The sequence below is a fragment of the Carcharodon carcharias genome, chromosome 15, assembly GCF_017639515.1.
Source record: "Carcharodon carcharias isolate sCarCar2 chromosome 15, sCarCar2.pri, whole genome shotgun sequence".
Taxonomy (NCBI): domain Eukaryota; kingdom Metazoa; phylum Chordata; class Chondrichthyes; order Lamniformes; family Lamnidae; genus Carcharodon; species Carcharodon carcharias.
This window is the reverse complement of record NC_054481.1, coordinates 70,122,223-70,136,376: the sequence shown is the minus strand read 5'-3', so window position 1 is coordinate 70,136,376 and position 14,154 is coordinate 70,122,223. Positions and strand designations below refer to the sequence as shown.

Sequence of the window (14,154 nt, the reverse complement as noted above, 5' to 3'; positions counted from 1 at the left end):
GGACTATGTGTCTGTTGTCCACAATGCTCTTCTCTCTCACTGTTGGCCAGGTGAAGACTACTCAAATTGGACAAATTGTTCAAGCCTCTGAACTATATTATGTTTGAAGAGCTTTTGAACAAAGCTGTTGCTTTTTAACTGTTTGCAGAATTGGGATTATATCTGTCTGGACACATTGATGTTTATGAAAATATAGATTTGAGTAAACCGGTGAACAAAGAAGTGGTAAAGAAACTTTCTGCCATTTTTTACCCTAACTTTAAGCCTTACTCTGATTTATTTATGAAAATTAACAAAAATAAAATGCACAGTCCATCTTGACTTTAGTGCTCACACCTGTGAATTAATTGATGAATAAAGGGCAGCATTGCTAATTCTCACTGGCAGCAGTTTTCATTTCCACAACACAGCTGCACCAGCTACTGCCTGCTATTTCACTTTGAAGGAGAGGACAGCACCGGAGTGCAGCACAGGAATTCTGCAAACAATTTGCAGAATAGTTGCTTGGTAGTACAGAATTTGAATATTGCCAAAGCTTTCAGTCTTGCATTCATCAGGACAAATGCAAGAATACCAAATTTCAAACACTCACAACAATACATACAACAGGAGAAAAGGATGCTGATTGGTTGGCAAGTCGACTCTGATTTGCTGAGGCATTGCCAGGGAGAAAGCAATAGGGAACTACAGGCCCCTCAAGCTCCTGGGTAATTCAAAAAAGGTGCAAGGCTTGAACATATTCCTTTTGTTTGCAAAGAACGAGTCCCTGCATTTGGATGTATGTTGCTTCTAGCAAGCGTAAATGAGACACATTATGAGCTTGACTGATTTGGTAGTTAGTTAGTAGCACATTCAAGATTGTTTAAGTGCTGCCCAATCACAGAATCACATCTATCAGCGGGCGTTTTGGGGTTTTGCAAGCATCGGAAAAATTTCAGCAACATGTCCCACTTTTCAACAATAATTTGCAGAACCATCTACTTTGAAAAGCTAATTTCTCTAAATGCATACAGCTCCCTGGACCTGATAAAAGTGTGAAGGTGGAGCTTCAGGTTTAGACTCGGGCCGAAATTCCCACCAAAAGTCAATGGACTTTTTGCTGGTTCACCAAATTTTCTGTCTTGCCCACAATGGTGCGACAGAAAATCCCAACCTCAGAGTCAGCAAAGGGGCATAGCTATGCCTTCTGCTCCTCATTAACATGCAAGGACAGTCAACTATCCACATTTCATTGAGTAACATTGAAGGTCACCACCTGGATCTGACCAGGCACACTCAGGGATTTAAGGAGCTGGTCACTACGTATTGTAGCAAGGAGGTCATTGTAACTCTGGGCTGAATTTTACCATGATATTTGAGATTTCGCTGTCGGGGCCAAAAGCGGAAGACAACACTGCTTAGATGGGCAACAGGACCCAGAGAGACATCTTCTGGTGGTGGCCAATGAAGTGGCTGCAGCCCCTATTAAGGACAATGGCACACCCCAAAGAGTTGCCGCCCAATAAGAGGACCAGCTGCATAGCAGCTCAGCCACATCGATGGTGATAAGAAGAGCCTGGTGATGCTGGGGCTAGGTTGGCAGACTCCAGAGATTGATGGGAGTGCCTGTTAGACAGGTGGTGCTGTTGGTATAGGGCAGCCAGCAAGAGTGGCCCTTGCCGCTGGGTACCCAAAAAGAGCCCCTCCCTGGAGCCTGCTGGAAGCTGCCACGTTTCACAGGACAGTCTCCCCGTACGACGGCGGGCATCCTCAATGTGGGAAAAATGCCTGCGGGGGCAGAAAGTGGTCCTTATTTAAGTGGCTCTGTTAGGCTCCAAGCAGGTGGTTTGTCTGTCAACTTTCCCACTGCTGGAAAAATGGCAGATTGGCAGGAAGTTATCGGGTACACCACCCGACTCCTTCCCACACTAACTTGTTGGCCTTCGCACCTTCAGGCCATCCCCAAAGGCCTGGTAAAATGCCAATCTTTATTTTTGCCGTGTACCTGCCTATGTGTGCCAAAAGCACCAACAAATCTAAGACCACACGCTGCCCTTTTCATCTTTAAAGGTTCCCACTAGATTTCTTAATTTCAAATTGGCGGGCAGATCATTTTCTTTGAAAACAATAAATGGAGCCCAGCAGCATTTAAATAAATATTTGCTACAATCGAAAAGGTGCAAATCAGACACGTGTCTTAATGAAATGCTTGCCAACTGACCGACTAATCACCAAAGCTATTTGTTGAGTTTAGCTGGAATGTTATTTTTGTGAATGAGCTGCGTTGTAATCCCTTATGCAATAGGACAGCAAAAAAAGGCCAATACCAGGCTAAATAAACTTGAGCTTTGCATTCACGCTTACTAAGCTATCCTCAATGGGCTCCATAACTAGTAAATTCATTTAAAATGATTGTTGAAATGTCAGAGATGCCAAAGTTCAACTTCAGCTGGGTGTAAAAGACATGGTAGCAGGTCAGCCACTCATTAGACACCCCATCCGATCTTTCCATTGGCTACAATGGTGTTGTAGTGTAAACGGACAGCCTTGCTGTCCAGAGTGCCAACAAGCACCTCGTGGTGGTTTTCTCTGACTGCATTTCATTTGTAGGCTTTTTCTCCATGATCTACATCAATGAATATTTGCATTTTTTTCAGGTGCCTAGAATTTTCACTAAGAAGATTGTGACTGAAAGTGAAACACTTTGACTAAAATTAATCAAAAATTAGAAATTAGAATCAGAAATTACTCAGAAGCACAACAAAATTGTCTTTTAAAATTAAAGCAAAGTACTGTGAATGCTGGAAATCTTGGAGGGAAAGAAACAAAAATGCTGGGAGCACTCGGCATTTATATTATACGTTTTTTTTAAGTTCACTTATGGGATATGGGCGTTGTTGGCTGGGTCAGCATTTTTATTGCCCATCCCTAATTACCCTTGGAAGGTGGTGGTGAGCTGCCTTCTTGTACCTCTGCAGTCCATGTGGTGTAGCTACATCCACAGCGCTGTCATGGAGGGAGTTCCAGGATTTTGACCCAACGACAGTGAAGGAATGGTGATATATTTCCAAGTCAGGATGGTCAGGGGCTTGGAGGGGAACTTGCAGGTGGTGGTGTTCCCATGCGTCTGTTGCCCTTGTCCTTCTAGGTGGCAGAGGTCGTGGACTTGTACACTTTACAGTCATTAAGCAATGAATTTAAGCTAATTTGAGGGCAGTCTACACAATCCAGTGTGATGCTAATAAAAACAGAAAATGCTGGAAAAACTCAGCAGGTCTGGCAGCAGTGGAGAGAGAAAGAGTTAACATTTAGAATCCAATATGACTTCTTCAGAATGTTAAGCTTGTGATGTATTTTCATTCCTCCTCATTTACGGATGCATTTTATTTTCAATAAAATAGTTGTCCGTACATGTTTCACCCAGCCTCTAACAAAAGGATAAAATAAACCAGGAGATGAATTCTTGCTCTGATTGAGTAGGCTGGGAAACATTCTTACTCCTACAGCCAGCTGTCAAGGTCAAAAGACCATTTTATATGCATAATCTCCGAGGAAATATTCCCAACATTAAGCAAAAGGAGAGATAGTAAAAAATGAGGATACATTTGAACTTTGTAACCCTGCTTACTAATCTATCCTCAATGAGCTCCATAACTAGTAAATTCATATAATTATAATTACTGAAGTGTTGGATTAATAATACTGGATTGGTAGTTAGTAATTGGGGGATGAAATTCATATCGGTGTTTGTTTTGGAGAGATGATTGTAGTAATCAGCTGAGACTTTTAATTTACTGTTTTCCATAATTGTTTATGTAGTTTGAATTTGTATAAATGTAATTTTTAAAGGATTTAAAAGTAAATAAGCTGGCAAAACTTAAGCAACAATTAAAAATAATGCAATCATTTTAACATTTCTGTGAGCAATTTACTCAACAGTATTGATGCCTACTCTATTTGAACACTCTGCTAGCGCTTCTGCTGGTAAGCGTTTTTCTAAAGATCGCCTTAACACACAGAACAGCTCAGCTCTACACAGCAGACAACCTGACAAATGCATTTTTCTCTTTCAGAAGAACAGCTGGTTTCCCACTGAAGCTGTATTGCATTTTTTTATGGGAACCCCGCAGTCAGTTATCAACAGGGATGTAGCCATTGATTTTCAGCTGAACTACTCAAAGAGAAAACTGTCAGCGAAAATTATTCATCCAAAGAAAGCGATAAAAATCGATGGTAAGCTGTTGTTGCGTGGCTTCAAGTTTATGGAACTCTTGAAGTTTTGCATAAGCAAATTGAGTAATGACGTCTAATGGAAGCATTAATGGAAGCACGGTCATCACCGTGATAGTGGATTGATTAAGAGGCCATATTCAAAGAGACTTCCCTGATAGCTCCCATTTTCGTAATGTTTCAGGCCAATGACCTTTCATCAGGATGCTGATGGAAAGTCACAGACCAGAAACGTTAACTCTGTTTCTCTCTGCACAGATGCTGCCAGACCTTCCAAGTACTCCCAGCATTTTCTGTATTTATCTGAGTTCCAGCCTCTGCAGTATTTTGCTTTTGTTTGGTGGGGCAATTTACTAAGGCGTTAAATAAATGCAAGCCATTGTTGTTGAGCCAAATGTTTGTCCAGTTCCTTTTTGAAATTAATTGACGTTCCCTCTAATTACTTATATTGGATGAAAGCTGGGGTTATAATACTGTGCAATATCCTCACAGGAGGCCGCTATTGCTTATTGTGTGCTTCATTCTGGGCAGGTTGCCATTATTGTGGCTGAATTCCATTCCCCAACTATACAATAAAGCTTTCAATAGATCCGGGATCAGCAAAAAAGAAATTCTTGTTTTCCCATAGGCAGCATGCTCTGGAAAGTTTTACAACACAGCTGTAGTCATATTTGTACATGTGTTACATAAGCACACGATTAATGCTTTTGATTTTGATTTTGCAGGAGAGATTAGAAAAATGAAACACTCCCGCACAGGACTGCTGGAAGTTCTCATAGATGACAAAGACTTGTATTATGTTAAGGTATAATTGACAAGTAACTCTCACAAGAATGTCTATCCATGTTACAATATATTTGTAGCACATGTTCCCCTGATGTGTTAATGTGACTGGTTATTATTGCTCCTTTCAGAGACCTAAATCTGCAACATTACAGCATTATCAATTTGTAACAGTCACTACATACTCCAATAGTCTGTTGTTGATCACTGCTGCAGGTTTTGTGGACATTTTGATTATGTTCTGATTTGAGGGAGCTGCACATGTTTTCATCCTGCCTTCAAAATGGGTGCAGTACAGCAGTATGGAATTTCATGTCAACGATTATCAGAGGACTTTGCACTCAGATTTCCTCTAACAGCACTGTGTGTTGTTCTTGAAGCAAAGTGGTCCCCGTAAAAAAAAGTCTGGTACCACTGTTCCCAACTGCCATTCAGGTATGAAAGGGGTGAAAATGGTCTTGGGCCGTAGCGAAAAGCCATCATTTGCAAATTTTACACCCACAATTTTCTTTTTCCATTGGGCTTCAGATTCACTCAATCGTGGGTGCTGCCCAAGATATATTTAATAGGCAATCAGTCTTAAGGGACAAGGTAAATCTTTATTTTTGTATTTTTTGTTATTAAAATAAAGTTTTGCTGTTTTAGAACATGTAGAATGCTGTTACTATTTTACACTTCAAATTATATATTCAAATTATTTATGCTTTGTTAGATTTTTGAGTCTCTGGATGATGTTATGACCCGCTGATTGTCTATGTAAAATGAGCACGTAACAGCCCAACAGGCAGAGTCTGCTTCAAACTTAATTCTTACATCAAGGATTGCTGGTGTTTCAGTTAGTGTTGAAATGTAGCTTTTTGGCAGTGGACAGTTATAATGCGTTGAACACATTGGCTCCTTTTCTCCCAAGTATTCATAATGTTTTATTACTTCAGCTTGCTAAGTAAAATTTTCCTGAAGTATTGACAATTGGCGACAGCATAATGTGCTGTTAACAAAATTTGGAAGATGCAAATCCCCTTGCTGCTCCCATTGTGCTGTGTGGATTGGATTAGAAGGGCTCATTTAGGAGGGGACAGAATGTTCAAGTGCCCCACAAGGTGGTATGCTCACTGATAATCAATACCCAAGCAGCCATGTTTACAGATGATGCCACTCCGACCTGGGTATGTCAAAGGAAACCGATCTTGGTTGCCTCAACTTCACCTGTGGAGGCAGCAATCAAGCTATGTGTAGGCTGACTTACAGACAATCACAAGGATAGGGGCGGTTTTCCTTTGAAAGTCACTGTGATGGGATAAAAATCCAGATATCCAAGTTTGCCAATCGCATAAAGATAGGTGGCATTGTAACAGTGGAGATGAAAGCATAAAATTACAAAGATATTAATAGTTTAAGTGAATGAAATCCATTTGCCACATTTCTGCACAATGTTGACAAACATTGGGGTCATCCACTTTGGGTCTAAAAGGAATAGAACAGGGTACATAATAAATGGTGAAAAGCTAGAAAAGGTGGAGGTCCAAAATGACTTGGAGGTCCAGGCATACAGATTATTAACAAGTACAGTCAATATTAAAAAAGCTGATGGAACGCTGACCTTTATATCTAGAGGAATGGAATACAAGGGAGTAGCAGTCATACTTCAGCTGTACAAATCCCTGGTAAGACCACAGCTGGAGTACTGAGAGCAGCTCTGGGCACAACATGTTAGAAAGGATATATTGGCCTTGGAGAGAATACAGTGTGAGTTTACTAGAATGATACCTGCACTCCAAGGGTTAAATTATGAGGAAAGATCATACAAAGTAAGCCTGTTTTCCTGGGAATTTACAAGGTTAAGGGGTGATTTGGCTAAAGCTTTCAAGACATTAATGGCAACGAACCGGGTAGATAAAAACTATTTCTGCTGGTTCGCAAGTCTAGGACAAGGGGGAATAATCTTAAAAATTAGAGCCAGACCTATAAGGAGTGAATTTAGGAAATACTAGGGTAACAGTTTAAAACTCTCTTCCACAGGCAGCAGTTGATGCTAGATTAAGTGTAAATTTGTAAATTGATAGACTTTTGTTATCAAAAGGTACTGAAAGATATGGGGCAATGGGATGTATATGGAGCTAGATCACAGATCCACCCTGATTTCATTGAATGGCAGAACAGGCTTGAGGAGCTGAATGGTCTACTCCTGTTTCTGTGTGACCAACAGGTTAGATATCAGCCAAAATGCATATTTGAAGGGGAAGCATATCAGTCCATCAGTGTGCAAAAGGATGTAGACCACAGAAGTATCATCTTGGACTTTAACACCATGGCATTCTGACAGTGGCGGAGAAGGTGGACATATGAATGTACAAATTGGGAGCACGTCCCTCTAGTCCACTCTACCGTTCAATAAGACCATGGCTGATCTGATTGTAACCTCAACTCCACATTCCCGCCAATAATCTTTCACCCCCTTTCTTATCAAGAATATAGATATCTCTACCTTAAACATATTCAAGGGTTCTGCTTTTACCGCCTTTTGAAGAAGAGAGGACAGCCATCCTGTCCAGAGGCCAATCGAGCCACTTAAGTGGTCAAGTTAAGGACCTCTTCCTGCCGCTGCTGGCATAGACCGCCTGGTAAACCCTGGCAGCTCCTTGTAGGCTTGTGGGGTGGACACCCGCCTATTCAGGCAATCTGTGGCCCATGGAGGGGGCTCCCCTGTGGCAACCCACTCAGCCCCTGCCAACCCTCCTGCCCCCCAATCTTGCTGCAGCCTGTCTGGCTTGTCCCAGTGCCCCCAGATCCCACTCGCCTCATTGCAGAAGGGCAGCCTGCTCCCGTAGCGTCCTCTGCTTCCAGATGCAGTCCCAGCAGTAGCCACTACTCCCAGTGGGGCTGCTGAGACTACTGAGCAAGCAGCCTTCCATTGGCCGGCAGCAGCTGGGGGCAGATTTCATCCTTTAAAGGGACAACAGACCTGGCGACAACTAACTAATTGTCTGACAGAGATAAAATGCAGCTAGGGATCCCACAAATGGCCTGGGTGGGATCATTCTGGCTCTCCAGCCATCACCAGGACTTGCCACCACCACGGCAAAATTCATATTTTTTACTAATTAACTTTTAGATTTGATTTTCAACCTCTTTATCAAGCTCCTAGTCATCTTTCGTTAATTTTAAAACCCTTCCAGTCCCCGGGCTTTTTAAATCTTTTATGGCAATATTGTACGCTTTTTCAATTGAATACTATCTTTAATTTCTCCAGTTAGCCATGACCATACCACTTTTCCAGTACAGTTTTTACTCCTCAACAGAATTAATTGAGAATGATGAATTACTTCTTTAAATGTTTGCCATTGCTTTTCTACCTTGATGTGATTTAATCTAATTTCCCAACCTACCTTAGCCAACTCACTCATTATAACATGATAGTTGACTTTGGCTGGGATTTTCCATGCCCGCTGGTGTTGTGCGTGTTCGCTGGCACAAGCGAACAATATGGCGCAACCACGTTCACAATGGCGTGTAACCAGTTTGCGATCGTCTGCTCGCCACGCCAGTGTTGGGCCGCATTTCCCGCCATCGGACGTCGGGAACCTCATTGTAATACATCTACATATTAGGCCAGCCCACCAGAATCGTCTCTCCCTGCTGGATTGTCCACCCTCATCAGCAGGAGGGCATGCTGACTTGTTTCGCAACAGCTTATGTAAAATGCATGCACTTGGAGGGGTTGCACTTTGAGAGGAACTCTGAGGTGAGTAGACAGCAATGATTTTCAGCGCTTGCCAGGATCACCCATTGGGCTTGAGGTGCGTTTGGGGGTGGGGGGGGTGATGGTGTTGTGCAAGGACAGCCCTGCAGTTGAATGTAGAGCACAAGCATTTGGGTTGGGGGGTAGGGTGGGCAAGAGAAGTGGCCACACATTAGGAAAACCTTATATAAAGTGACCATTCCTTTGCAACTGAGACAGTTCAGGCACAGCCACATTGATATGATTGGAGTCAGGTTTTCAGCTTATCTGCCCACTCAAGCAACACAGAGGCCTGAAAGTGCCACCAAATGCTCCAGAGCTTTTCAACCCTCATACACAGACTGTAAATTAATGAGCATTTCAGTGAACTGCAGAACAATTGGATGACTGCACACATTGCAAATCTCTTTGCTAAAGCTGGCCATGGAGTGCTCACTGCCTCTTGCAATGTCATCATCCTAGTTTGGACCAGTCTCCCCCATGGTTCAAGCTAACAGCTCAGCCTTGCAGCGTGGGTTAGGAGAATGCCTGTGCCTGAGCTGAGAGCACAGCATGCAATCCAGCGGGCAAAGCTGCCGCCAATCAGTCAGATGGAGTGGGGCAGAGGTGGGTGGGGTTTCGGGCAGCCATGCAGCACATTAATCTCTGGCTACCCAAGAGGTGTCCAGCACTCAGCTTTGAGTGCATTAGGGGGCCTTCACACTTAACCAGGGCAGGTTCTTAGTACACCCATGCTAACCCATGTGTCACTCTCTTTCTTTCATTCTGCAGGAGGAGTACATCAGGATCATGGAGTCTGGTGGACTAGCTGTATGCCTGATGGCCTACAGAGCATGAAGATGACGGAGGACAGAGCGACTGAGGCTCCTGGCTGTGCAGAGGCAGGGGCAGCACCCTCAGGAAGAAGGGGCAGCTGGGGTTCCCGCACAAGCTGCCGAAGAGCGACAGTGAGCCATTGCTGGTGGGTGCCTAGTGACACCCAGGGTCTATAGATGCCGCCTTTCATTCCTGCAGATGACCAGGAACCAGTATCGCCGAAGACTGCACTTCTTTAGGGGAACTGGTCAGTCACAACTGCCACCTGCTGCAGGACTTGGTGCCATGGTGACATGGAGGGCATCCACTGCCAGTGGCTGTGAAAGTGACAGCAGCGCTCAATTTCTATGACAGGGCTCCTTTCAGGGCTTCACAGGTGACCTCTGTGGGATATCACAAGCCTCCACCCACAAATGCATCCATGAAGTCACGGATGCCATCTTCACAAGGGCACACAACTTTGTGCATTTCACCCGGGACCAGGACAGCCAGGGTACAAGAACGATTGGATTCACCCAGATCTCGGGTTTCCCACAGGTACAGGGTGCTATTGACTGCACTGTTGTGGCTCTCAGATGTCCATCACAACACATGGTGGACTACATCAACCGCTAATGTACAGCTGGTGTGCAACCATCAGAAACGCATCTTGCAGTTATGTGCACAATTTCCAGGGAGTGCGCACAATGCCTACATCACCAGTCGGTCACAAATCCCTGGAATCTTCCAGGGTCCACAGAGGCTGCAGGGATGGCTCCTCGGGGACAAGGGCTACCTGAAGAGCTGTGGCTGATGACACCCGTGCAGCAGCCTCAGACCGCAGCAGAGCGACTGTATAATGAGGCTCATGTTGCAACTCTCAACTTGGTGGAGCAAACCATTGGGATGTTGAAAATGAGGTTCCAGTGCCTGGACTGGTCTGGAGGAGCCCTGCAAGACAGTCCACAGAGGGTGGCAGGCATCGTCATTGTCTGCTGAGCCCTTTACAACCTGGCACTGCAACGGGGAGGTGAGCTGGCTGCGGAGGAGATGGAGGAGCTGCACGTCTCCTCTGATGGGGAGGACAGAGGTGAAGGTGAGGAGGTCCTCGGAGATGGGGATGAGGACCTTGCACTGGCTGGATGAGGCAGGCATGCTCGCGAGGCCATCATAGCTGCTAGATTTGTGGAGGATGATGACGACATGCAGTGAGGAGACACCATAGATCCTCACATTGCATTTGTGAACGTTTGATTCCAGTCTGGCTTACGACAGCACGCATATTCTCTGAGAACGCTCCTGTTATGGAGATGGAATGGAGGCCCTAATAGTCACTCGATTGCAGGAGGATGACAACATGCAGTGAGGGCACTCCATAGATCTTCACATAGTCTCTGTGAATGTCTGACTCCTGTCTGGCCAAGGGCAGCTTGCTTGCGCTCTGTGATCAGGATCATATCATAGAGACACAGCCATGAAACTTTGGAAGCATCTGATCCTTTGTCTGCTTTCAGTACCTGAGCCCTTCAGGAGCTGGAGCCCAGCATCACAGATGCTGAGGAGATGGGGGCCAGCCCCACTTTAAAGGTGCTGAGAGCACACAGAGAGAATGATGGAACTCTGTGGTGCCTGCCCACGACATTCTGGCAGCAATGACCAGCACCATCGTGGTGCAGCCATCAGTAATGTGTCCAGGGAGTGTGAGGCTGGACCATCACTGTGGTCTGAAGGCTGCACAAAGCACAGGGAAGAGGCCCTGGACTGAGACACCTGCCTTTATCTTGTGCAGAAAGGTTTCACATCTGAGTGACACAAACACTGCTCATCAGAACAAGGAGCCATAGGCAGGGAGACATTCTTGGGAGTTTATTGACAATAGTGAACAGTATGTACAAGTGATTAACACCCGTGCTCAGGCTGTGCAATTCGAAACTTGCTCATTTAGTGAGAGAAGAAATATGGTGTTCCTGTTGCAGTAGTTTCGGTCCCCATGGTGAGAATCGCGGGGAGGGTGGGAAGGGAAGGCGATGAAGGCACCGCCTCCCCCCCCCCCCCCCCCCCCCCCCCCCCACACCCTGCAGGAGTCATCGAGATGGCTTCAGGCGATCTGCTCGAAGGCCCTTCCTGAGGCAGGAAGGTGAGGAGGTGGAGGAGCCCGCCCAAGGTGCGGCAGGGGCACGCCCACTGTAGCCGGTCACACCCTGTGGGTGGTGGCGCCTTTTTGGGAGCACTGCAGCCTCTGGCAGGCCGGTGTCAAGAAGGTGCTGTTGGCGGTTGGCTACAATATGCCACGGGTGAACCAGGCGATCCGGAGCCTGGTCACCAAGGGCTCGCTGCCTCAGATGGTGGGCACCGGAACCTCGGGCTCCTTCAGGATCAACTGGCAGTACCTGGAGGACCAGAGCCGCCTGGCCGTCGCCCCGACCCCCAAAGCCCGGGGCCGGCAGCAGAGAGCGGCCGCCAGCCGCAAGGGGAAGATGAAGGTGAGTCCGGCCCATGTGAAGAAGAAGCAGCCGGTGGCCGGACGAAAGCCACAAAGGGAAGTGGCGTCCGGAGGCTGGACGGGCAGCCCCGGAAGTCAACCAAGGAGCCGGCGCCAGGCGCTGATCTGGCTGCCGGGCAGGAAGGTGAACAAGAGGCGGGAGCTGAGAGCATCCCCAAGGGAACTGGGCAAGGAGCAGAACAGTGAAGGAGGAAAAAGAAATGCATTTTCCTGATTAGGCTCTGGCGCAGATCGTTGTTGCCTGAGTGGGAGCTGTCGCTGTGGTCCTGGCTGTGGCTGTCCCAGCTGATCGGGCTGCTGATTTTCCTGTGTTGCTGCTGTCACTATTCTGGAATTTTTTGCTGACCTTCACCTAGAAGAAGTGGACTACTGCTCATATGGAGTAGAAAAGGAGTTCGGGGAGTTGGACTTTTTCTTTCTGGGGACCCTTACAACCTCCTGCTGCTGCTGCAGGCCGGGACCTTGCAAGGCCTGATGAGCCTGGGAGTGAGAGTTTGGAGAGAGCCGGAGGGGAAAGGAGGCGACACCAGCCGGAGGGGGAGGACTTTTGCTGTGCCAGAGGTGGGTGCCTGTGGGAGAAAAGAGCTGTTGTGGGGAACAGTTCAGGAACAGGTGGTGTTGTCCTTGGAGGCAGCTGGATCTGGGCAGCACTAGCTCACTCAGGCGAAGCAAAGGAGGGCAGGGCGGGGGGCAGGTTTTCTTTTCCCTTTTGAAAGCTCAGTCAGTCACTGTCCTCCCTTTTGAAGAAATCAGTCTCCCTTCCCTCCCTTTGCAGGAAATCAACCAGTTGCAGCTCTTTTATCCCCCAGGCACCCACCCACCAATCAAAAAATGCGGTAAGCGGCCCCCCCTCGATCAGGGGCTCAGAGTTGATGGGACATTTCTGGCAGTGGACCCTCTGGAGGCCACCGCCAAGAGGCTGGTTCTTTCGAGCATCCTTTGTCTCCGATGGGCTCTGTCTCCCCCCACCTTTGTCACCTGGGGGAGGTCAGAGGTCGAGGGTGGCGCCGATCCGGCCCAGCCTGAAAGAGACCAGATTCTGTCACATGTACTCCTTACGGCACCTGGCCTGGGAGGAGTGCACTGAGGAGGGTTTCAATGTTATCTTCAAGGGGGCTGCCTACCGAATTTTTTGGTCAGTGAATGGCGTGCCTGCAAGGGGATGGGGCAAGTAAGAAAGAACTGGCCCACATCCAAGGCCATCAATGTCATCCAGGCGGCCACAGCTGGTACTGCTGATCCTCCCCCACCACCACTCCATCTTCCTCCCCACAAAGGGAGGAGCCACCGGCAGCCACTGTCACCTCGGCTGCCAGCAAGGTTGGGGGAGAGACCCCACAGCGGAAGAAGGGGCAGAGCAAGATTTGGCATTTGGAGGCGGCCCCCAAAACTCCCCAACCCAACCCTGATTCCCGACACACACACACACCTCCACCCCCCCCCCCCCCCCACCTCCTCACCCTGCACCAGGGAAACTGGCTCGGGGAGAAAATGTCATCTGGTCCAGTGTCATGTCCGCACGTGCTCCCGGGTCCAGCGGTGATGGGGCACGCAACCCCGAGCCGATGGCTGTCCTAAAAAGGATAGAGCAGAGGGCAGAGCATCCAGAGGGCCTGGACAAGGCAGCACAAGCTTCACAAATGGAGGTCTCCCCTGCCCCCAGCCTATCCTGGAATGGGAGGATCCCACAATTCGTGAGGTTGGATGTGTCCCCTCCCCCAATGAAAAGGTGGTGGTGTCCCCACCTCCACCCCCCCAACCCCCACTCCAAGTCCTCGCTCTTCCCTCTGGGTGAGCCCCAAAATACTGTGCCCTTGCTGCAGTCCCCTCAGCGGGGCCCCTCGGGTGGTCAGTGAGGGTGTCCCCCTTATGTTGGTGCCCCACCCAGACCCACCTTGCACCCCTGAGACACCATCTGGCCCGTCAGGGGACTGCGGCAGTCCCTTGATGGCCCCAAACGCTGGGCCATCGGGCAGCGATGGTAACAAAGGCCTCCCAGCTCCCTCCTTTTGCACTGGACGCCTCCGTCCTAGGTCCGGAGCTTTTACAGGACTTAGCAGGCAACCCGGTGCCTGGGGGGAGTGGGTCTCTGAGGAGCTGCTGCTGCTGCCCTTTGGCCCATATC

The 14,154-nt window shown here is 47.6% G+C and overlaps 1 protein-coding gene across 1 annotated transcript in view; it reads left to right on the top strand.

Annotated features, from left to right (window-relative positions):
- LOC121287955 overlaps nucleotides 1-14,154 on the top strand; it is a 387,185-nt gene that overhangs the window by 171,303 nt on the left and 201,728 nt on the right. The window contains exons 22-23 of the mRNA XM_041206118.1: nucleotides 4,053-4,212; nucleotides 4,935-5,014. Coding sequence (XP_041062052.1) covers nucleotides 4,053-4,212; nucleotides 4,935-5,014 — 240 coding nt within the window. The remainder of the gene's footprint in view (nucleotides 1-4,052; nucleotides 4,213-4,934; nucleotides 5,015-14,154) is intronic.